General features: G+C 33.4%; 1 protein-coding gene across 18 annotated transcripts in view; it reads right to left on the reverse strand.

Annotated features, from left to right (window-relative positions):
- Positions 1 to 23,352, reverse strand: part of LOC130444483 (protein lap4-like) — a 169,688-nt gene that overhangs the window by 44,465 nt on the left and 101,871 nt on the right. For all 18 annotated transcript variants that reach the window (XR_008909959.1, XM_056779615.1, XM_056779616.1 and 15 more), the window contains 2 exons: positions 14,837 to 14,936; positions 410 to 1,296 (listed from right to left, as the gene is read on the reverse strand). Coding sequence is in view for 17 of the 18 variants with exons in the window: in XM_056779615.1 (XP_056635593.1) it covers positions 410 to 1,296; positions 14,837 to 14,936 (987 nt within the window). In the remaining variant the exon portion in view is untranslated. The remainder of the gene's footprint in view (positions 1 to 409; positions 1,297 to 14,836; positions 14,937 to 23,352) is intronic.

Consider the following 23,352-nt stretch of genomic DNA (forward strand, 5'->3'; position numbering starts at 1 on the left):
TATATCTGCAGCTTGGCGACTCTTAAAATATATTTTGATCCCAATCTCGTCAGTCTTTAGCCGATTTTCCTGGTTTCACCTCCTTAGTTTGTCACTGACACTCCCAGATATCCAAACTAATGGACCTACTGTGTTCCGTCGTCGCTTTAAACTGGTGTCTTCAGATCCCTTCCCATCTCTATATATTTGGTCTTATTCCATATTCCATCCATCCATCCATTCCGTCCATATTCTTTTGTTTTTTTTTCAACAACTAGATCCGTACTACATCACCTGCATAGATACTGTTTTATTGAAAATCATTAAATCATCCCCTAGATTAGGATGTCACCACTTAACCACCGGGTTAAAAATGTTTTTTTACATAAATTTTTTATAAAAAAAAAATAAATAAATAAAATCGACGTACCTTCTTTTCAATTTCCATAGATCTTCTATATCCGGGTCTATTAGCCATATAACTATTGGCAGCGTACAATCCCGTATAAGGTTTGGGTAATCCAAATAATCTCGGACTTTGTTGAGGCCCCGGACTAATAATAGCGTCTCCATTTTTCTCGCTAGGTACTTCCCTTTCCACCACGAGCCTTACGAATCTCTCTACGCCCGTAAGCATACTGACGGCTTGTTCGTGCGAAGCTCCCGTCAAATCCACACCGTTTATAGAAATTACTTTATCGCCGACAGAAAGTTTTCCGTCTCTATCGGCAACTCCGCCGTCGGTAATACGTGATACGTAAATAGCGTCGGAGTCAGCCTTGAACGGTTGAGATCCTTTGCCTCCGGCTATGCTAAAACCTAAGCCTCTAGAATCTCTGATGAGCGTAGTGTGGATTAGAATTTTTTGTAAAGTTATATCTTCGTCTAAGGGCGGTGGAAGAGGTGGAGGTACATTATTTTTATTCGCAGTATCGCTTTTATTAATTAAAGATGGCGTTAAGCTGGGTTTACTCGTCACATAAGTGCTAGGAGGTTTCACCAACCTAGTGACTTCTCGAGTTACTTGTAAAATCAATACTGGACCCGATGCTTTTAATACTTCAACGGCATCATAATGACTAACGTCTACAACATTTATTCCATTGACTACTAAGACTTTATCGCCTACTTTGAGACCTGCTAGATCAGCGGGACCACCTTCTGTTACTCTAGAAATGAAAATACCCTCGTCGTCGCCTTTAAACGGCGTCGAACCACGTCCCCCGGCTATCGATAAGCCTAAACCTGTTTGGGATCGTTCGATGTGAATTTCATATTTTTCTTCTCGGAGTTCTACAGCAGCATCTGAATCGCCAGCTGAAATATAAGAAGACATAAATTACACCAAGTTCGAATAATAAATATAAATGAGTATCGAATGTAAACGAATTTTCGGTCTTAATTCAAGTCAATGACGCTTTTAGAGGGTGTGTTTTACAATTAAATTTTACAGCTTCAAAATGAGTTAACACACACAAATATTAGAGCACAATTAGGAACTAATCTCATACAATAAATATAGTGAAAACCACAATTCATATTACGAGATGTGGCTACAGAAAAAGTAGGCATGCTCCAAAGGTTAGCGGCGACTGTCAGCTGTTTAGCCTGAGGCCTACTCTTTCGAATGCGACGTCTATCGTGACTGTAGACAAACCAGTGTAGCCGTGGCCTTCGTTTGTATAGGAGCTGTGACATTTCACTTGAAGAAAACTTTATATAATGGTTTAAGCGTTTTTAAGATGACCGATAACGATGTTGAAAACGATTTACGTTCGGTTGCCCTTCCCCGTCAACAACGGACGAAAATATCGATTATATCCGTTACTATTGTTCGATCTGACCGTCGGCTAAATATTCGTGCAATTGTTGAATCTGCAGGAATTGGTGGAGAATGTGTGCCGCAAATTTTACACAAAAATTCCAATATGCAAAAAGTGTGTTCAAAACTGGTGCATAAAATCCGCACTGTTCGTGAAGAGGTTTCTAACCAAGTACAACATCCCAGTCTTAGATCATTGAGATAGAACAAGCGGCTCGCTTCCCTTAGGAATTGACAGAAAAAGATTTCCTGCACTGTTTCATAACAACAAAATAAAATATTTTATATCACCAGTCTCATTATTTGATAGCTACACCTCGTATATATTACTAGTTAAAAAAGTTAAATTACGCTATCAAAATACAAATAATTATAGTAAAATATTGGCCATGGCCCCGGTTGTACATAGACAGGCTAGTAGGTATTTGCAATTCCAGATATTAATTCTCGTGGTATTAACATCAGTTGTAGTAGCCCTTTACGTGATACATCCACTACAAGATCTTTGGATTACAACCATAATTCTTGTCTCTGAAATATCTGCACACCACAAAGGCTTTCGTGGCTTTACATGTTATCCCCTTTTCATTGTTATATCAAAGGAGTTTACTATCTAGGGCGAGTCCCGTATCAATTCTATATCAACATCAAATATTTTGTTAGCAATAATAAAATAAAACTAGTTTATTACTAGAACTCGAAGAAAATAATAGACAAGTTCATATTAAAACAATAATTTTATTACCAAACAATCGACATAATCTCTGAAGAGATTGAGACATTTGTCATATCTGTGGACAAGCTTTTCAATACCCTCTTCAAAGAAAGCTGCCGCCAATGAACAGACGTTGAAACTTTTGGAAATTCCGTAGACAAAGCAGTATTGTGAATCTGCGGATTTTTAACTATTCTTTCAACTCGTTGAACCAGATCATCTGAAACGACAAATTTGCGTCCTTGGTTCCCTTCATGATGTACATCGTTACGGCCATCTTCGAACTTTCGACACCATCACTCATGAAGTTTTTTCCATACACACGACTCATTCTCCGATGAATTTTTGCACCAATATGGGCTTTCAGCCTGTAGAAAATGATTCATACTTTGCAATTTACACTTGGCGGGAGTATCAATAATGGCGTACATGTTTACGAGGCTGTAGTTCAACGCCGACTGACGCCTGAATGGTGGAGTATGTAATGCTACATCGCATTACAGCGCATGCTCACTTTGTTATGTTCACGTAACGTCTGCACGGAGCGATCGGTGGTTAAAAAAAAATGACCCTCAGTTAAAATGTCCAAATCTCAACGGATGAAACGAGTCTTGCAAAAGATTCATGATTTAAATTTTCATAGGAAAACAAATTCTTGCTGATCCACATAATTGAGCGCCATTCCTGAAGCTTTCACTCCAGTTGCATGTGGTATGAGAGATATGGCGGTATCTTCATCGATGTCATCGATATCTTCATCATCAGTATGCTCTGAAAAATTGCAGGAAATTTCATCACCTGACAAATTCTCTTGCTGGAGTTATTTTTAAGCAACAAACACTGCTAAAAGTCTTATAGAAAGTTTCACAGATATGGCCTAAGTTGGTAAATTGAAGTTTTCGCAACGATTTCACCTGCTATTTTCCTCACACATGTTAGAAGCTTTCTTTTGTTTCTTCTCTTCGGACTTTCTACTACGCCATGGACTTGTGAATTAATATATTTTCTAATATATGACAGAGCTTCTCCTGACTTAAAACTTGGAAAACCTCTTTTGGTATGTATCACAGATCATATGAACATGCACTGAAAGATGGCCAGTACCAACTGAAGAAAATTTAAGTTCAAAGCTGTTGATCGAAACGGTTTAGTGAACTCATGGATTTACCTGTAGACTTTATACCTGTAATTTTTGTTAACCAATACCATAAGAATCGTTTGAATGATCATTCCAAAAAAAATTAGCTACATTTTGACCAAAATTCTAATTTAATGATGAAGTTACATATTTGTTCAATTGATCAAACATGGGTGGTTAGGTTCGAAGTTGAAATCAAAACAAAAAACATTCTACATCAAATAATACCAACAAAATAGAATCAAATGTGAATTTCAATGAAAATATTTCTAAGAATATTGTACGAATCAATGCTACTAGAATGCAAAACAGGAAAAATTTCTAATTTCGAGTTATTTAAATTGTTAATACGGCGACATTTAAATTTCACGTCTCGAACACGTCATCATAATACATTTATAATCCTCCGAGTACGAGATGGTTTATAAATTTATTAATCTTCTAATTTTATGCGATTTGTAATTTCTATTTAATAAACCTGGTTTTACAGTTAATCCAATACACAGTTTCAAAAGCCGTATGCAAAATACCTAGTGGAATTCGATACAGATACAGCAAACATTTATTTATAATAATAAAATAAATAGAAGTTACATTAAATTAATTATATTTAGATTGGAGTTTGTTGCGTCAAGTCTCTGAAGTAAACAGAGTATGTTCTTTGTTTTCGTATGCTTATTCGCGAACAAATTTAATTACAGCATTGTTTCTTAAACTTTTTTTCAAGTTGAATTACGAAGCAAATTTTATTTGGACGTGTAGCTTCATAAACATAAAGTTAAATCACAAGTAGTTCAATAGTAATTTGACGAGCTAGTAATCAAAGTTTTCGAATCATTCTCAAAATTTTAATGAGAAATATTAAAGATCAATGAGTGGTTCAATTAAATTTGAGAATCAACTTCGGAATAGAGATGAAACCTCGTGTAGTTGATTTTGACATTTGAAAAGTATTTGAGATATTGTACGTCAAAGGTAAATCTGTGGTTCTACAATATATTTCGCTACGAAATTTGATGAATTTGACTGTGCAATCCACTTTACTCAGATGTCGCTTATATCAATGTTTGAAAACTCTGAGTAAGATCTCTTTGCTCTGAATTTCGAAAGAGAGGTCTCAGATTTGTTTTGACTTTTGACATTTCAATGCTTATTTAGCCTGACTTATAGAGGGCGGTAGTTGTTTGAAAAGTAGGAAGTATACAAACTATTCAGCATATGTTTCAAGAATGGATGATCGTCGATTGAAAGTGCGCGAGATAGAAGACATAGTAGGCATTTCAAAAAGTGCGGTACATCGCGTATTTACTAACCATTTAGACATGAGAATGCTGTGCGCAAGATGGATGCCGCGTTTGCATATAATGGAACAAAAACAGAGTCGTACAGATGTTTCTATCGTGTGTGTGGCAACAAAAAGAAAGCCAAAACGAAAACAATCAAAACAACGAACTGAAAAGGGGGAACCGGCTTCAAAGAAAGCAAAATCCGTTTCATTTGCAAGCAAGGTATGGCGTCAGTTTTGTGGGATGCTCGTGGGATAATTTTCATTGACTAACTTGAAAAAGGAAAAAACAATCAACGGCTAGTATTATGCAACGTTTAAGTGAAACAATCGGGAGAAAAAAGGCCGCATCTGGCTAAGAAGAAAGTGTTTTTCCATCAAGATAATGCACCAGCCAAGAAATCTGTTATTGCAATGGCCATAATCAATAAATTATGCACCCTACTCGCCAGATTTAGCTCCCTCTGTTCCCATATTTGAAAAAATGATTCTGCGGTCCAAGATTTTCCAGGTGATGCCGGCAGTTAATGGCTATTTTGAGAAGATTCAAGATTTTTATAATAAAAAGGATATCGAACTTCGCAGGGAAAAGGATATAGAGCTAAAAAGAGATTACGTTGAAAAAAAAATATATTTTTTTGATAGACAGCTTTGACACGAATTGGTTATACAACAAACAAGCATTTGAACATACTTTAATAAGTTTCTATACTTTACTAGTTACTGTTCTGATCAGCTGACTTCAATTATTTTTTTTCGTTATTCGTTTACTCTTCGGCAATTACCAATTGATAAAAATGATTATCGAGTATCGATTGGTTTTATAACTACAGTATCTTTACAACGATTGTCAAAATAGAATCAAGAAACCCATCAATGCATGCGTAAATATATTTTTCAATTTATACTTTTCAGACAACTCTCGTATATAACTAGATATTATAAATCTTTCCTTTTACTTGATTGCTCCCCTTTGTTGAAGTTATTGCCAACTACGACCAATCAAATTTTATAAAATCGTTATTTTCAGCTAAAACTTTTTTCTTCGAACTTCGATTTTCCTCAAACTTTCATAAAATTTGCTTCAATGTATCTTTGAAACACCTTGAGACGTTAATCTAGGGAATCAAACTTGCATAGGAGTTATGAATTTTTTAATATTGTCAAAATTGCATTGCTGAGCATGTACATGTCATGCAAGATCTTGCACTTGCAATATTATCGTATTGGTGTTGCAATTCTAGCGAAACGAAACTTTTGACTTGATAACAAAGTTAAGGTTAGGAATTTGTTTACTTTTTCTAATGTAATTTCCATTAATGGCAAATATGATGCAATCGCAAAAGATTTGAATAATGTCAAACGACGTGTAATATTTATTTATGAGATTTTACAATCTATTGAACGTTATCTTGCACCATGTCAAGCGGCCTTTACAAATCTATGGAATTATTTTTGTTTATCTTTTAACGAATTTTGAGTATGTAAAAATTTGGACAATTACAATACGCCCTGTATAAGTGACACAATATATTTTGATGTTATCGATCGATAAGATCGTCCAAACATGTCAGTACGTATCCTCGTTATTTATTTGACATTCGTGTCGGCGGAAGATATCAAATTCAACAGGTATTTCCAATTCGTTTAATCAAGTTCAATATTGTATATCTGACAATGTACCACTAACAATTGCAATCGAATTCAATTTGTGATATAACAAAGGATGCAATAATTGAGTTGAAAAGAACAAGACAGAATTGAATTATGAAAAGGACGGAAATGGATACAAAGAGTAAATTCGAAATGACGCATACAGAAATACGGGTTCCGATTAATAACGTTTTATTTCAATTTCAATCATCACAATAAATAATTTTGCTATGGAATTATTAGACTAAAGTTTTAAATATGAAAAAGGAATTTAAAAAAAAAAAAAAAACGGAAAAGATAAATCCCATCTAACAAAAAATAAAGACAATATTAGATTTCTATAGTAAATGAAGGATTTATTAATATTGTCGTTAAAGCTAAAACTTTTGAATAAACAACAACTAAATAATGAAACTGATTTCTCCTAATCGTCACTAATATTTTCACGCTACTCAAAACGCGCTCCTTTTACGACGTTATTGATTTTTGGGAAACGAGAGAATCGCAAACCGAAAGATCTGGCAAATATAGAGGCTGGAGAAACCTTTCTGCTAAAAGATGCATCATCTTGAACGCGTAAGGTGCATTATCGCGAAACAGCACCCAATTATTCGTGATGACTTTGTTGGACATTGATTTTGTCACATTAGGGCGCTTACACGTTGCAGGTTAGTGTTAATGTGCATCTCGATGGGTTTATCTCACCCACTTGAATGAAACATTTATGTACGGATCATGGGATCATCACCAAACACTGTTAATACTTCTCTATAAGTTTCAGTCGTAGAATTACGCAAAAATTGCTAGACGTTAATTGAGATTTCTCCTTTTCATTTTTGTGACGACGAGCACCACCAACACATTTGTATGAAACATATAGCTTGTAGAAATCATTAGCATTGTGTATAAGCATTGAATTTTTGAAGGCTATTTTCGTATTGTATTTGGACTGTGTTGATTTCGATTTGGTAACTAATTATGTTTGTTTATTTCAAGCTGGATTATCATGCAACAATGATGATCATACGATTCATGTAGCAAATTTTTCTGCCTTAATGTGTTCAATTTTATTTATACTATGATGACGACACCGAAAATTTGTTGCATGTTCTTCATCAATACTTCATATTAACATTCAATATCAAACAGATTCACTTATACAACTCGAACTGCAGGATCAACAGTAAACTTAATTACTTCATAATACAACGTTTAGTGATTCACGATGTAGAAACAAGAAATGAAGAAATAAATGATGATTTCTATAATTTTCAGGTTGCGCGATGCTTCTCTCTTTTATTAACATCGTCGCGTGACAGGTCAGAAAGCTGAGCTTAGAATTGCGTGATTAGAGTTAAAGGGAAATGTAAATAAATTAGTTATTTGACTTATGGCACGTCACTTTGTAGAGTGAGCATGAAGCTAACGAATATCTTCAATATTTAAGAAATACGTTCTTAAAAGTAAACGTATCAGAAGAAGATTAAAATTGATCGTTCACTGAACGCTGCTTTCGACTATGAGTTCCATCTAAGGAATATTCGTCACTAAATATTACTAATTAATTGAAATCAATTATATTTAATTAACAATATTTTTAGTCTCCAAAGCAATTAGTCTTTTTAATGAATGTTTTATGTGGGTGGACGATAAACAAGTAGGAAAGACCAGTTTTCAAGATAGAGGTCACCAGTATCGAAGTAGAACTTGACAGAAATATTTATGAATAATTCGGATTTCTCATAATAAATGTATGATATGCTAAAACGGTAATGAAAGTATTTACATACTTGATTATACTCAGATATCCAACTGTAGCTACCAATATGTTAACTTTCATAATAGATACAGATACTTTCGTCTAAATACTGTATCCTGAAAAGGTGAAATTACACTTAAAAGATGAAACATTCTCGATTTGAATTTTTATTTATTTAAGCTTAGTTTTGTTACTTTGAAGACTAATTTCTATCATAATTTCAGTTATGAAGAACTTAGAATTTGTAAATTTTCTAAAAACCCACTAAAGTGCCGATTGATGTTAATTTCGGCTAATTCATGCCATTCGAGGTTGATTGGCGTCTATTTTTGTCAGATCTTGTCGATTAACATTGAAGTCGATTGTCCCTTGATGTTGATTGATGTCGATTCACGTCAATTCATGTCATTTGGGTTCAATTGGCGACTACTTTTGCCAGATCTTGTCGATTAACATTGAAGTCGATTGTCCCTTGATGTTGATTGATGTCGATTCACGTCAATTCATGTCATTTGAGGTCAATTGGCATCTACTTTTGTCAGATCTTGTTGATTAACGTTGAAATATAATGTCCCTTGATGTTAATTCCGGCAATTCATGTCATTCGAGGTTGATTGGAGTCTATTTTTGTCAGATCTTGTCGATTAATATTGAAATCGATTGTCCCTTGATGTTGATTGATGTCGATTCACGTCAATTCATGTCATTTGAGTTCAATTGGCGACTACTTTTGTAGTATTTGCCAGATCTTGTCGATTAACAATCCATTGAAGCCGATTGATATCTATTGACGGCGATTGATGCCGCTTCACGTCAATTCAAGTCGTTTGAGGTCAATTGGCATCTACTTTTGTCAGATCTTGTTGATTAACGTTCAAATATATTGTCCCTTGATGTTGATTCACGTCAATTCATGTTATTTGAAGTGAATTGGCGTCTAGTTTTGTTATATCTGGTAGATTAATACTAAAGTCGATTGTCCCTTGACGGCGATTGATGTCGATTCACGTCAATTTATGAAATTTGAGTTCAATTGCCGTTTATTTTTAACTGATCTTGTTGATAGTAAATAAACTTGCCAAATTTTAAAATTCTTTTTAAATACAATGTTAAAATTAAGTTTGATGTTGTGGACCCGGTGGAAGATCGATAAATATAATTATTGCTTCGTTCGATGAAAAGTAATGAAGAAAAGTACTGCTTGTCGTTTGATCACGAGATTTCTTACAATAGGAAGCATTCATTATAAGAACAAAGATACACAGCATTATATTTACTCACGAATACTACAAGCATTTATTGATTCGATAAACTTCCTTTAAATATTCTACAGACTTATTTCTCTCAATATGTCTCTCACTTTGTTTTTTGGGAATGAATGTGATCCCCAAACCAAACCTAATGGATTTTTTTTGCAAGAGTTTATAAAGAATAGAATAATTTTCTTAAACTCTTTTCTTTTTAGACCTCTTAATGAATTTTCATTTAAAAACATATAATATTGACGTTTTAAGCTATTTTGGTCTTTATCAAAAAAGATTTTGATACATTTCATGAATGAAATAATGTAGTTTTATACTATTTTTAACAACAGTACCCGTGTTTGATAAAATCACCAATAACAAAAATTGTTTTACGAAATTGGTTCATTAATCAACGTGAACTGAATATTTGGTTCAAATTCGAAAGTCGTGAACGTCCCACATAAAAATATTACGATTTTAATAAAAATATCTATCTACTGTATAGATTATTAAAATGATACCACATAATATTGTATTACCGATATATTAAAATACAGAAAGAAGTATGACACGTATAAAATTACCAATGTATTGAATATACAGAGAGAAGTGTTTTTTATTTTCGTGTAAAGAAAGTAATGAAGGTATATTTTACTAAAATAAATTTTTGCTTTTTAATAATATCAAATAAAATCGGTTTCTCCACCTTCTAATAAAGTAAACCTCCGATCAAATCGAGTTATTTGTCAAATAAGTTATTAGGCAGTCACAAGTGGCAATTAAGAGGTTTAGTAGAAACTTAACCTTTAATATACATCAAAAGTGGTTTGTTTGTTTTGTTTTGGACCATTGTATGGTCGGTGAATGGATGGATGAAAGAGAGTCAGTACATATGGCGATATGTTTATGGGGAGAAGAAATATATTTGAAGGCTTGAAGGATACTGTATAGTTCACCAGTGTAAACACTACACGTCGAGGGTAAGCGGAAAGAACTTATGAGTTCGTGGTTTGTAGTGACTGCGCAACCCACACTGGATTCAGCTTTGGAGGCATCCGTATTATGCAGAATTTCCAAGAATGCTTTCTCTACAAGAACGCTAGGGGATTCGTGTTTATTGTAGATAGTTAGTGAGGTATCTACTATGGGAATATTTTTTATCCAAGGGGGAGAAGAAGGCAAAGAAAGTGGAAAGGTCAACGAGAGGTTGGTATTTTGGAGTAGAGGTGTGAGCAATTGAGGGATTGAATTTACAGTTATTCGTGAGTTGTTAGGTACGGAAGTAGTGGTAAGTAGCGAATGGACAGGATTAGAAGAATTGGAAGATACTTTAGCAGCATATGACAGGAGAGGAGATTGTCGTCTTAAGTCAGTTTTAGACTTGGAAGCGGACATATAGATAAAACAACCATAGTCAAGCTTTGAGCATATGAGAGCTCTGTAAACTCTTAGCAGTATAGTTTCATTGGAGCCCCATTGAAGGTTCAGTCCAGAAAATATAGTGGAGCACATACTGAAGAGCCAAGCAGCATGGAACAAGGTAGCGGAGTACGCGGAGACCATCATCAAGGACCTCCGCACCACGTACGAAGAGTAACAGTAACATCATATAAGAACGCCCCGGCGAAGTAGTATTTACAAAGAGTGCCCCCGGGGAAACACCGTTCCAAGAGCAGGGTCAAAGGGTTTAGTGCGGTAAGAATCCCACATAACTCGCCTGGCAGGTAGAAGGTTCATCCAAGAGAGTACCTTTTGAAGGTTCCCCCCTGCACCTCATATAAATTTCCAATTCCATTCAAGGATCATCATTTTTTTTTTGGTAAATATTCATTTTCGAGTAGACCAAAGAAATAAGTATAATTCGACTATGTACGTAAATTTTATGTACCATTGTTAAGGATAAAAGTTGATTTTGTAAAAAATTAATAAATAAACATTTTTACGTGATTTTTATTTTTCAAAATATTCGGTTTTTTTTGTAAATTAACAAAAAAACACATGAATTTCGTTAGATATTTGGTACAAAAGTTATGAACGATTATATCTGAAGAAGTGCATTTATGACCACATTTAAAGTCAGAAAACCATATGAAATCTTTAAGTAAGATAAAACAAAAATTAACAAACATTTTTCCATATTTTTTTTCCAAAAAGTTCGTTTTTTGTGTGGATTAACGAAAAAATATATGAACTGCGTTAAAAAAAAATTCATCGAAATCGGATGATTTTTCGAGGGGACAGCAAAAGTATAAAATTACCAAAAATAAATCTGTTTCGTTATTGACGCCTGCTCAAACATCCAGCTAAAGTATCTCAAACGAATCAGCACCTTCAATATTTGTGCAAGAGCGTTTACTTGACACCAAATTTAATAACGTCTTATGTTTGTATTATGACCAATATTTTTCTGTTTAATATCATACAGAGTCATCAATTTATTTTATTTAACCGATGTAATAAAAGAGAATAATTCTCATTATTATGGTGTTACCTTTTTTTTTATTTAAAATTCTTGAATTCTTGAAATAGAATACATTTAATAAATTTTATATGAGACGAACAACTGTTCAATATTTTGGTATGTATATTGACACGTTCGAAAGTGCGATAAATGAAAATAAATTGTTATTATTGTGTGTCAATGCCAAATGGGTACATTGGTTTATAATGTTGTTTAAGATTCTAGTCTTATTAGTATTTAACATTGAAACAGTGAAATATATCAAATAATCGGCGGCCTAGGTCAACTAAAATGAAATCATGGGACTATTATGTATTGGTATTTTAACTTGTTAATAGCCGAGAGGAAAATTCATAAGTTTTCGTTTTTTATGTAATTAATAGAATGAATGACCTCAAAAAGAAGTAGAGGCTGTCTTAATATAAATCGCAATTGGTATTTTTGTTGATAGATGAAGAGATGATGACACTAGGTTTAAATGATGAACAAACTTTTTTTCCTTCTCTCTGAAACGTCTCCAAAAGAATCATTTTATACAGATATTAAAGAAAATTAATAAAATTTATATCATGGTAAGTTGTTTATAATAATAAAAATTATATCACCTCAGAAAGATTAAGATAAGAATTTGTATCATATAGAACAAATATTAAAATCTTGTTAATGAATCCAAATATAGTGAAATTATTATGATTTCATTGTCCGATTTGATAACGTGATAAAATATTTTTCTTTCATTAAATATGAATTTAATTCACGATAAGTTTGGTGTAACTATTCCATCAAATTCTGTTTAACACTCGTTAAGAGTAACCAATAGCGTAAGTTGTCTTTATCTGGACAAATTGAGCAGTACATATTTAGTGACTCACGTGTTTTTCACCTTTTATTAGCTTCAATTAACACAACAAAACTTTCATACATATATACACGTTTGCCTTGAACAAATTCAATAACAAATATATATCGAATACGTAATCCAAAATCAATTTCAACACAATAACGCATAAAAATAAATGAAAATAAATAGTAAAAAAAAAACATCCTCTAACCTGAATATTTCAAAATCGTATTGTTGTTATTGGCGTTATTTCTCTTAACAATAGGAGGAGAGGATTTTGTGTCTTGTGAAGAACGGGTAAGGGTTAAAATAGCCGAATTTTTCGATTTAGGTAACGTATCTGCTTTTATAATAAACTTATTACCGCGCGTTTTTACCCGAATTTTAGGCAACGTGCTCATGTTTTCCGTTCGATACAGCAAAAACTGCCTTATCGATTTCTAACAAACTATAACGCATCGTTATCATTCAAGATAAGCGCGAAAAAACACTAACCGACAACATCGTTAAAGTAAACAAAAGAAATTTTCGAAACAAAACGTAGATCGCAATCGAAATGAAACAGTAACCGACGACGGTTAAAATGAGCACCTCGCGCTTGATCTCTCGTTATATTACTGAGTAGGTTGTGTGCGCTAATCCCAACGAAAACATCTCGCTGGTTTTAAACGATAGAAGTGCATTAAGCGGCGATGCCAAATTATTACGATTATCCAAGAGTTTCGGTATTTTGTTATATCTGCTTCAGTTTTTTGTCATTTCGCTAAGACCTTCGCTTTCGTTGATCATAAAATTCTGATTAACAAATTAGAATATTATGGCATCCGAGGTGTTCCCTTAAAATGGTTTGTAACTTATCTTGATGTCGCAAACAATTGATAAATTGCCAGCTAGCAGGGGTGCACCTCAGGGTTCAGTTTTGGGTCCAGTTCGTTTTATTTCTATTCATTAATGATGTCACACACTTACTATTTAATGGTAAATACACTTTATTCGCAGATGACTTCAGTGTAGCCTCTAGTGGTCCAGATATACAAGCTATTACTATTAAATTTTGGTCTGACGCGAACGGTCTCTGTTTAAACACTGAAAAAACTTTAGTTTTATCCAACAATGACTTATTTCGATCAAGTTTCTTGGTCTATATATTGACGGTAACCTTCAATGATCTGTACATGTAGAAAACTTGGCAAAAAATTATTCTCTGCTTGTTTTGCGATTAAATCTTACAAGTGATGGTTTATAGATGTAGGGATTTGAAACACGTCGTTTATATATATATATATATATATATATATATATATATATATATATGCTGTAGATTGTTAAAAAGCGTTGGATAGTGTCTAGAAATTCTGAAAAAGTTACCTATAGATGATAAAGATGAAAGCATTACCACTGATCTGATCTGATTTGGAATCAGGCCTCAAGTTTTCACTAGATCACTAAGAATTCCCTGAGATTCAATTAAAAAGTTTGTTATTCATAAGACTGTGATTACTTTTTTCAATTTTGAAATTTGTAATATTACTATGAAATAATTAAAAACAACTAGCAATATTGAAACCATAGCTTGGTGTTTCCTTTCATAAAATAAATGGAACGTGTGTAAATAAAGTGATTGAACTAAATTTTTGGAGCCATATCAGTAATACATGGTGTTTTTCGAAATATCTATAATAACTCGTCAATTATTTCAAATCCCTATCGACGGGAGTATATTAGCGTTCTAAAGCTTAAAAGGGCACCGATCGGGAAGCAATTTTTCCACTTTATTGACACGTAAAGGTCCTGTGGCGACTAAAGCATCAGAATTTTCAATTCCTACTTGTAATACGAGCAATGAAAAGCCCGTACTGTAGAACCGACAACACCGTTTTGATATATACTCGAAATACCATCAACCTAAAAAACAAAAGACCGAAACCGTTGTACTTACCTTGACTCGAAGAGCAACTGCGATCACCTCCCGAGACCGAGCCTGGCGGAGTTGAGACGCCGCTTGTTCTGTCACTTTCGTCGTCCTTCCTTTTAAGGGCCTGAAAAGATTATGAACAAAAGTGAGAATGATTTCAGCTAGTGGCACTCTATTAGCATTTTATGACATCGAGACACAGTCTAATTATTTATAGTCCCATTTCTATAAAAATGAAGTAGTTGTAATACAGGGTGTCCCGCATAAGAACCGACACAGAACAGAAACGTAAAAACCAACTTAAAGTATGAAGATTAGGGGAAATTTATCTCTACACCAAGTCGCAAGAGTGGGGCCAAAATTTCAAAAAAATTTCTTCGCAACCTTTTTTGTAATTTTTCAAACAACATCATTGAGCAATCTTTTTCGACTTTTCTTTGAAAATGACAATGTTTTAAGAAAAATTACGAGACGAAAAAAGGTTTAAGAATTAAATTATCCACGGTATGGAAATGAAACTGACAGATAAAAAACTGAAATTTTAAGATTAGATCACCCCTAATTAACCCTTGTTCTTAACCGTTCTCAGATAATGTACAAAATTTAGTATTTTTAAGTGAAAGGGTTGCCCTATTTTGAAATCCTAGGGATGCAACTTGGTATAGAGGTAAATTGCTCCAAATTGTCATAATTTGGACTCCCCTATAAGCATTTGCTCAGTGTTCTTATACGGGATACTATGTATAATTTATTAGCGTAATTAACACCAAATTTGAGCTATAAATTTTGAATTTGATTGAACACAAAGGCTAATATTCGTTAGCCATTTTTCCAGAACAAATATTATGGATCTGATACCTTTGAAATTAAAGATCATTATAGAATAGTAACTATCCTAGGCGTCAAAATTTTTACATTAACTAGAAGATATATTTAATATTTTTACAGTTATTTCTTCCAGTCTTCGTTTAGACAACATTTCACGTGAATAAATATCCGCGTTGACAGCAATTGTAGACAGGAAACAAATGCAATGTTGAAGAGAATAAATCTTATTGCGTAAAAAGTCGTGTGTGCATTTCTATATAATGTATATATTCAACCAGACGACACCTTCATAATTTCGTTTTTTTTTTGAGAAACTTGAATATACTGGCCTCATTTTCAAATTTCAACTGAAATTTAAAACGTATACAAATGGGATCAATTCTCGCGTTCGAAATTATAGATTTATTAAAAAAATTATATCAACTGTCATCAAATGCTATCTCTCTCAACTAATTATCTGTTTGAATGCATTGTAAATTTTTTTTTCAAATTCCGATTAGCAAATCGCATCAAATCAGGATCCTAAGGTTTTCTTGATTGCGCGATTCCAAAAAATAAAAATCCAGCGATGTCTGGGGATCTCGAAGGCGAAAGCTCGAAAGAGATGTTTCTTTCTATGAAAAGCAAATGAAGTTTTTGGTTCAACCAACAACGAACGTTTCTTTTAATTATGGATACACGTCGCACATTAATGAGATGATTGAGAACTGCTATCCATAATTCTTCTAAAATATTATTCCCTAAATATTTTACAGGTTTTTCCCATTGAAACTAGACGTAAAATCAAAATTTCAAACATGACCTTTATAACGTTATCTTTACTTGCATATCTACCTATCTCATTCGGTGATTGACGCCTATTCCCCACAGATTTTATGGAAAGATATGAAATTAGGCTCTCAACCTCATAGTCAAACTATTACGCACATACCAAGGTATGTGCTCAATACTTATAACATATTAAGAGATCATGGTTTCATTTTATCTTCAAGTTCAGTGTCTGAGCAGCGAATGTAGCATTACCAGAAACCATACATTTTTTCAGAATATGTCTAAATTACATTCTTTTAATGTATGTAAGAAAAAAAAGTGAAAAGAACGATTCACAAAATTATCGAGGTTAGCTTGATGAGTGCAGTACAAAAACTTTTCACTAAATTTTTAGCGGAAGAAGTCATCTGGTATCTCTGGGTAACAGCAGGGATTCAAAATGAACAGGTCAGCTAAAGATACTGTTTTTGTGATCGGCCAAATTACGAAAAATGCTATAGAGTTCAATATAACAGCCTATATGTGCTTCATCGATCTCACCCAAGCATTTGATAGGGTACAATTGAGGGGAATAACAACTCTACTCAAGAGAAGAAAGATTCACCCCGACATAATAAAAGTAATCGAAGACCTGAACACTAAAATAAACTGTAGAATACCTGTGACGGCCGGTATCAGACAAGGAGACAGCTTAAGCCCGATCTTGTTAAGTATCATAATTGATGAGATTGTAAACGAAGTAAAGCAAGCTGGAAGAAGATACCGAATGGGAAACAAAGAAATAAAAATAGTATGTTATGCTGAAGACGCAGTGATCATCTTAGAAGACGAAGATAACTTACAAAGGTTTGAACAAATAGCGAAAGCTTTTAATATGCAAATATCCCTGAAGAAGACCAAATATTTTAGAATATACAGAGAACAAGTGTAGAACAAGTGATTCAAAAATTTAGGAGCGAACATATCAAGTAATAGAAATTTAAAGAATGAAGTGAAAGCTCAAACAACAAAGGCGTCATTAATACCTGGAGCAACCAAGAGCAAAGTCAGAATGAACAAGACCTGTGTGAGACCAGAACAGAGAACACCATAACTAAGCGGCTTTTAAGACCTACTGAAACTCGAACGATGAGATCAATGACGGAAAACACATTATTCGACCAAAAGAGAAATGATGAAATAAGGGAGACATCTAGGATGTAGTGAGATGGCCGAGATATCGGCGAAGGGAATGGAGAGACCACGTGGACAAAATGTCAATTGACAGGTTGGTAAATATTTCAAAAGAAGAAAAACCGAATACATCCCGACCACCTACTAGATGGTAGGAAAGCTGGTCTCCATCATCCCAGCTGCAGCTAATGATGCAAACACAGGACTAAGTCCTAACGTAAGATGAAGAAAAATTATAGGTTTAATTTTAATCGTCTAATTTTATCCTTGCCATGTCAAAATGATAGATTGTCACAAGTTCATACGTAAACTTCCTCTATCATTATGATCATCAAGACGTGGATGGACTCGATGAAGTTGACCATAATTATATTAATTTATTAACCTCTTCAATTTCATTGAGAGTGGCTTTTAATTAGGTTGTTTCAAGTTAAACTAAACATTTTGATATCTTCTCTTGAAGGTATTTTCATACAGTGTGGAAAAGAACGCAACGAATATTACAGTGACTATTGAGCGACACAAATTTCTATGATAACTTAATTGTTGTTTAAGAATATTCCAAATCCAAAGTTGTAGAGCAAGCTCGATTAGTTACAAAGAATTAATCGATTGATCGTCCTGAATAAAATTTCGATAGTGTCAGAGCCGTTGAAGTCTTCACAGCTCCACTAGGCAGCGTGTTCCGTCCTTGAGATTCGCTGAGATTCCTTATAAGCTTACGATTATCCATAAGGTGTTGTGATCAAAAAATTTTCGAGAGGATGCTTGAACAAAAATAAGTACTAGGTAGCTACAACTTATCTTATTTCAATAACTTGTTCAAGAAATTTTTGTAGCAACTTTTTTTTCATAAAATGGCAACTTAACAAACTCCTCTTGTTTCTTCTTAGCGTATATTCGTGTTAGATGTTGTTGTTTCTTCAATTTTGTCTCCAACAGATTCACAAGATGTAAGATTGATCTTTTACTAATTCAAGAGTCAAGAGGGGTCAAGTGGTCATTTGTCTTGATTGTGAAAATATTTTTTTAATAAATTTGATGTTAAATTGAAGGCGCGACTGAAAAACTGATAATTGCGGTATATTGAAATCTACTTAGTTGAAAAACTGTTCGATACCTAAAAGCTTATTTGTAAAAGTAACAAGCGGAACGATAACCAATAGTCTGAGGAAAAAACCTGTAAAATATTGAACCTAATCATTTTATTTTCGAAATTCCCACAAAGTGATTGTTACATTCATTGTTGCTATTGTTGGAGTTTATATTTGTATATGCAAGGAAAGAAAAAACCTGAATTCCTCGACTTGATGATATGGTAAAGAATATTATGTTGATATGAACGAAAATTGAAAAAAATTCTTCGTAATGAAATGAGGTAAACTTTCGGATTATTATGAAATAGTTTCTTGTCACTTTTAGTTGAAAAATTGGTTAATACTATCACAGACATTATAACTATTAAAAAACTTCTTTCATCAAGGCAATGCATCATTTCACACATTCGATATTGCAATTACCGAAATTAATGAATTATAGTTTGAATTGCTACCTCAAGCACCCTATTCAACAGATTTAGTCCTCTCGGATTAATTTTTGTTCCCAAATCCAAAAAAATGGCTTGGTGGTCAAAAATTTTCCAACAATGATGAGATAATGTCGATATTTAAAGGTCTAAGAAGCTTGACATATGGTAATATAAAAAGGGTATAAACATCGCTGTTTTCTTTGTTGGGACAGGTACTTTAAACTCATTTAATCTGTTAGATAAACTAGTTTTTTTATCTGGTATAATATGTGATGATGAATAGAGTAGTAAACACTTTACGACTATGAAATATCTGACATACTTTTATGTTCTTTTGAGGACATATTACTCAGGTTCTCTCAGCTAATACCACGAAAAAGCACTCACGTTTCAGAGTTTAAATTACATTTACATTTTTATTGGTTTGTGTTTCTTCTAATTTTACGTTTCTAATTCCGAAAATTGATATCAGCGGTAATTTAACATTTAATGTTTGCTGTTAATTTAGACGAGTAAGCAGCATCTACATTTGGACGGATAATCTGATTAAGTTGGAATTTCTTAACGTTTTCTGCGAGTGAAGGTAAACTCAGTAAAGTGTAAGTGTAAGTGTTGGTGTAGTGGTAACGTAAATAGTGTGTTCATGATAATCTGTTTGTTTTGATAACTACAATTATTGTCGAAACTGATTCAATAAATTCCCTAGCGAGAAATCTCTAAGGATAGATCGAAACTAGGACTTTAAATGGAGTGTTTGCCCATTCACAAAAAATCTAGTGGCAATGTATGGAGACGCTGCGTCAGAAAGAACTGAAATTGATTTGAAAAATTATACTTATATCAGAAAAGTCTACATAACTGAAGAAAATGAGCTCTGTGCTGTAATGTTTTGACTTTGAAAGAAATACTTTTTGAACAGAGGTCTGCTCATTTTATAGGTCTCAGAATGGAAACGTTTTATGGTGAGGGTGAAAGAATAATACTTCTGAAGACTGTGCTGGGTGGTGCTGTCAGAGTGCCGTCGAGTATACCAGTCTCACTCCCAAAATTCTAACCTAAACTAGGTTATGTCTATGAATTGTTATAGAAGTAATAGCTACAGTTATTTAAGTGATAGTGATAGGTGAATTATTATAAATAAGTTAAGTGTAGTGTATAGTATTTAAATAAATTAAGAACGTAAGACAGGTACAGTGTTTTTCAATTAACCTCACGAATAAAATGAATTAGAAAAACATTACAATACACTAGAATGATTAGGTTTTCAGGAAGATTTTTAGATAAGGTAAACAAGTACTAAAAGGTGAAGGGGATGGGGAAAGAGGAGAGATAAAAGAAAATTGTTTGGGGACATTAGAAGAGAGTTGAGAACAATAGGAGAGAGGGACTGTTAAATGAGGCAAAAAAATGACTAAAAGGATAAAATATTTTGTGTAATCATAAAATAATTGTGATAAAAAACAATTTCCGTGCGTGAATAAAGAGATATTTAAAGTTGAATTTCTAAAATAAAGCTTAATTACATGCTTAGAATTCTAGTAGATTGAAAATAAATAAACAAGTTTCGTGCATTACAATTTTCTATGTTCGTGCACTAAAATGCTTTTTCTCGAGTGAAATATTTGGATCTCCGATCTTCTTCTGACCTGTGTAACATTAAAATGTCGGTACATTACTGTTATTAACTAAAAAAAAACGTGATTTCAACCATTCTACAATGTCAAGTTCAGTGTGAAAGAACTGAATGTAATTCTATAGTGATATAGAAACGGTAATTGCATGAGAAAATTCACAATTCTGATGAAAGTTGTGCGAGTTATTTTATGAAAGTTCCTCATTTGTCTATAATTTTATCTAGGTATTTTCCCACCTACAAGCACGAGTATATTCAGGAAGTAAAAATTAGATAAAACAGAAGCACTGGAAAAGCCATAAATGTCTATATAAATATATATGACGCATTTCACTTGATTTGTTTCAGAATCAAACTGAAACATCTCCAAAGTTTTATGTAGGGAGCTACCTTTTGTTCGAATAAAAGGAATTAAAACATTTCTAGATAGTTGATTATAATGGCCCTTATAATTTCGAATCAAAAAGCATAGATGTGTTAAAATGTAAACGACTTATGAAGGAAGCTAAATCTGTGTATTTTGTCCCTAATAGAATAAAAATATTTTAACAAAAGTTTTAAGACTTGCTTTTTTTAAAATACATTTTTTCTAATAATTATTTTTTCGGTTATTGAGAATGAAAATAATTAGACAAACATCGGTGAAAGCAACACGACAAGAAAGAAATTCACAAGTGTGTTGGTTTTATTGATCTGAGAAAGGCTTTCGATATTATGAATAGAGGAAACCTATGGAGGAAACTAGAACAAAGAGAAATGTACAGATTGCGTTAGAACGGAATAGGAAACAACAAGAATAGTTAAAACTAACAATGGAGTAAGACAAGGTAGCATATAAAATCTAAACTGGAAAATGGAGAAACTTACATTAACGCTATGCTGGTTATATGATCATACTTGTAGAGGACGAAGAAACACTAAATCGAAATATCGATAATACCAAGACAATGTTCATAATTCCAAGAAAAAAGAACGTACTCGATTAGAAAATGAAATAGATAAATAAAACGAATGGAAAAATGTGTCTATAGAGCCACATCTCAAATGCCTCAAGTTTTTTTATCATTTGACCACACATAACATTCCATGAATCCTGTTCTGACGTGGAGCAGTACTTGACAAATGCCTTTTGAGCCATTTCAATTCTGATCTTGATTTCGAATTATCCAATTTAAAAAGCGATTGATACTTAACAAAACAACGTTATAATAAATTGAAATACAAAGTAATTTTTACGCAATAATTTTAGTTTGTTGGCATACAATAAAATACCATTAAGTAACAATTTCTTCGTTATTAATAGAGTTTTTGATATAAAATTTACAGTTTAGTTTCAATCCTGTTTATACAGTTACAATAACTACCATGGAATGACAAGAATTCCGTGTTTTTAGAATGATTACTTCACTTTTTTTTTTCTAAATGAAGCTCTTTATGTATATAATTCTAGTGAAATTTCATAATGTCGAACTATTAACTTGTTGTTATTCGAGTTGACTTTTACTGAATAAAAAACCGACACGACTTTTCATCCTACGGCGGTCGACTAAAGGGTAAAGAAGGTATATGAACTTTGCTTCAATAGAGGATCAGTGCTGGTTCACTGAACCTACCTAATTGGATTGGAATGAAGGGACAATCATCCCAAACACATACACAACAAAATAATAGTTTCCGCTATTTCTTTATTTAATATGAAGTTAAAACTTGCAAGTACTGGCTGATTTATTTATTATTTCTTCGGTGTTTATATTGTTTCCTCCCCTGGTCTTAGTAAAATCGCTTTTTCATGGATTGAATAAGTTTCTTTAGTAAGTGCCATGTGGTAGTCCGATTTCGTGACTGGTGAAGTATTTCTTGCCCGAACTCTTTTCTTGAGTTCATCCTTAAAATGCTTAATAGGATTTAAATCCGGGCTACGCACTGGCCAACCCATAGAGACAATTTTGACATCCTCTAAATACCATCGTACAGAACCTGCCGTATGTGGATGGGCAAAATTTTTTCTATGGTTCGCCGTTATCACCCTCGCCAGTTTCACTCGGTTTTTCCTTCCTTTGATATGCCCCAATGTTCATTAATCCAATTGACTTGTTCTATGGTAAATCGTAGTCGACCTGATCGATGAGCTGGGGTTCGGTTGGGACCAGTAGCAGTAGCATTTTGACTCAATGTTAGCTATCTTAAGTTTTCTTCTGACTGTTCAACCATTCCTCGCGTTTCTACGAGCTCTTGTTGGACTTGAACACCAGTGAAGACCCGATTTTGAATCTTTTTCTTCCGGAAACGCGTCTTCGATTAAAGTTCCCAGCCTTTTGGTAACGAAGGGAATATCTGGATGACCGCTTGATAAGCTTTATCACTTGTTGCGTCCTTTTTCAGGAAGAATTCTTGTTTTTTGTTAACGGAGATGTGACTAGTAGTGATAGGTGAGAAAGAGACAGAGATTCGTTGGAAAATTTTTAGGTAGGATAAGGGAATTTTTTTATATGAGGAAGGTTTGTTGGAGTTGACCCTGATATAGGAGTTGCTCCTCTGCAGGGCCGAGATAGTGATAGGTCAAGTAGAAAACCTTTTATAAGGGTTAGTTACTCCTAATTAGTACTA

The sequence above is a fragment of the Diorhabda sublineata genome, chromosome 5 (genome assembly GCF_026230105.1).
Source record: "Diorhabda sublineata isolate icDioSubl1.1 chromosome 5, icDioSubl1.1, whole genome shotgun sequence".
In the NCBI taxonomy this organism is placed as follows: domain Eukaryota; kingdom Metazoa; phylum Arthropoda; class Insecta; order Coleoptera; family Chrysomelidae; genus Diorhabda; species Diorhabda sublineata.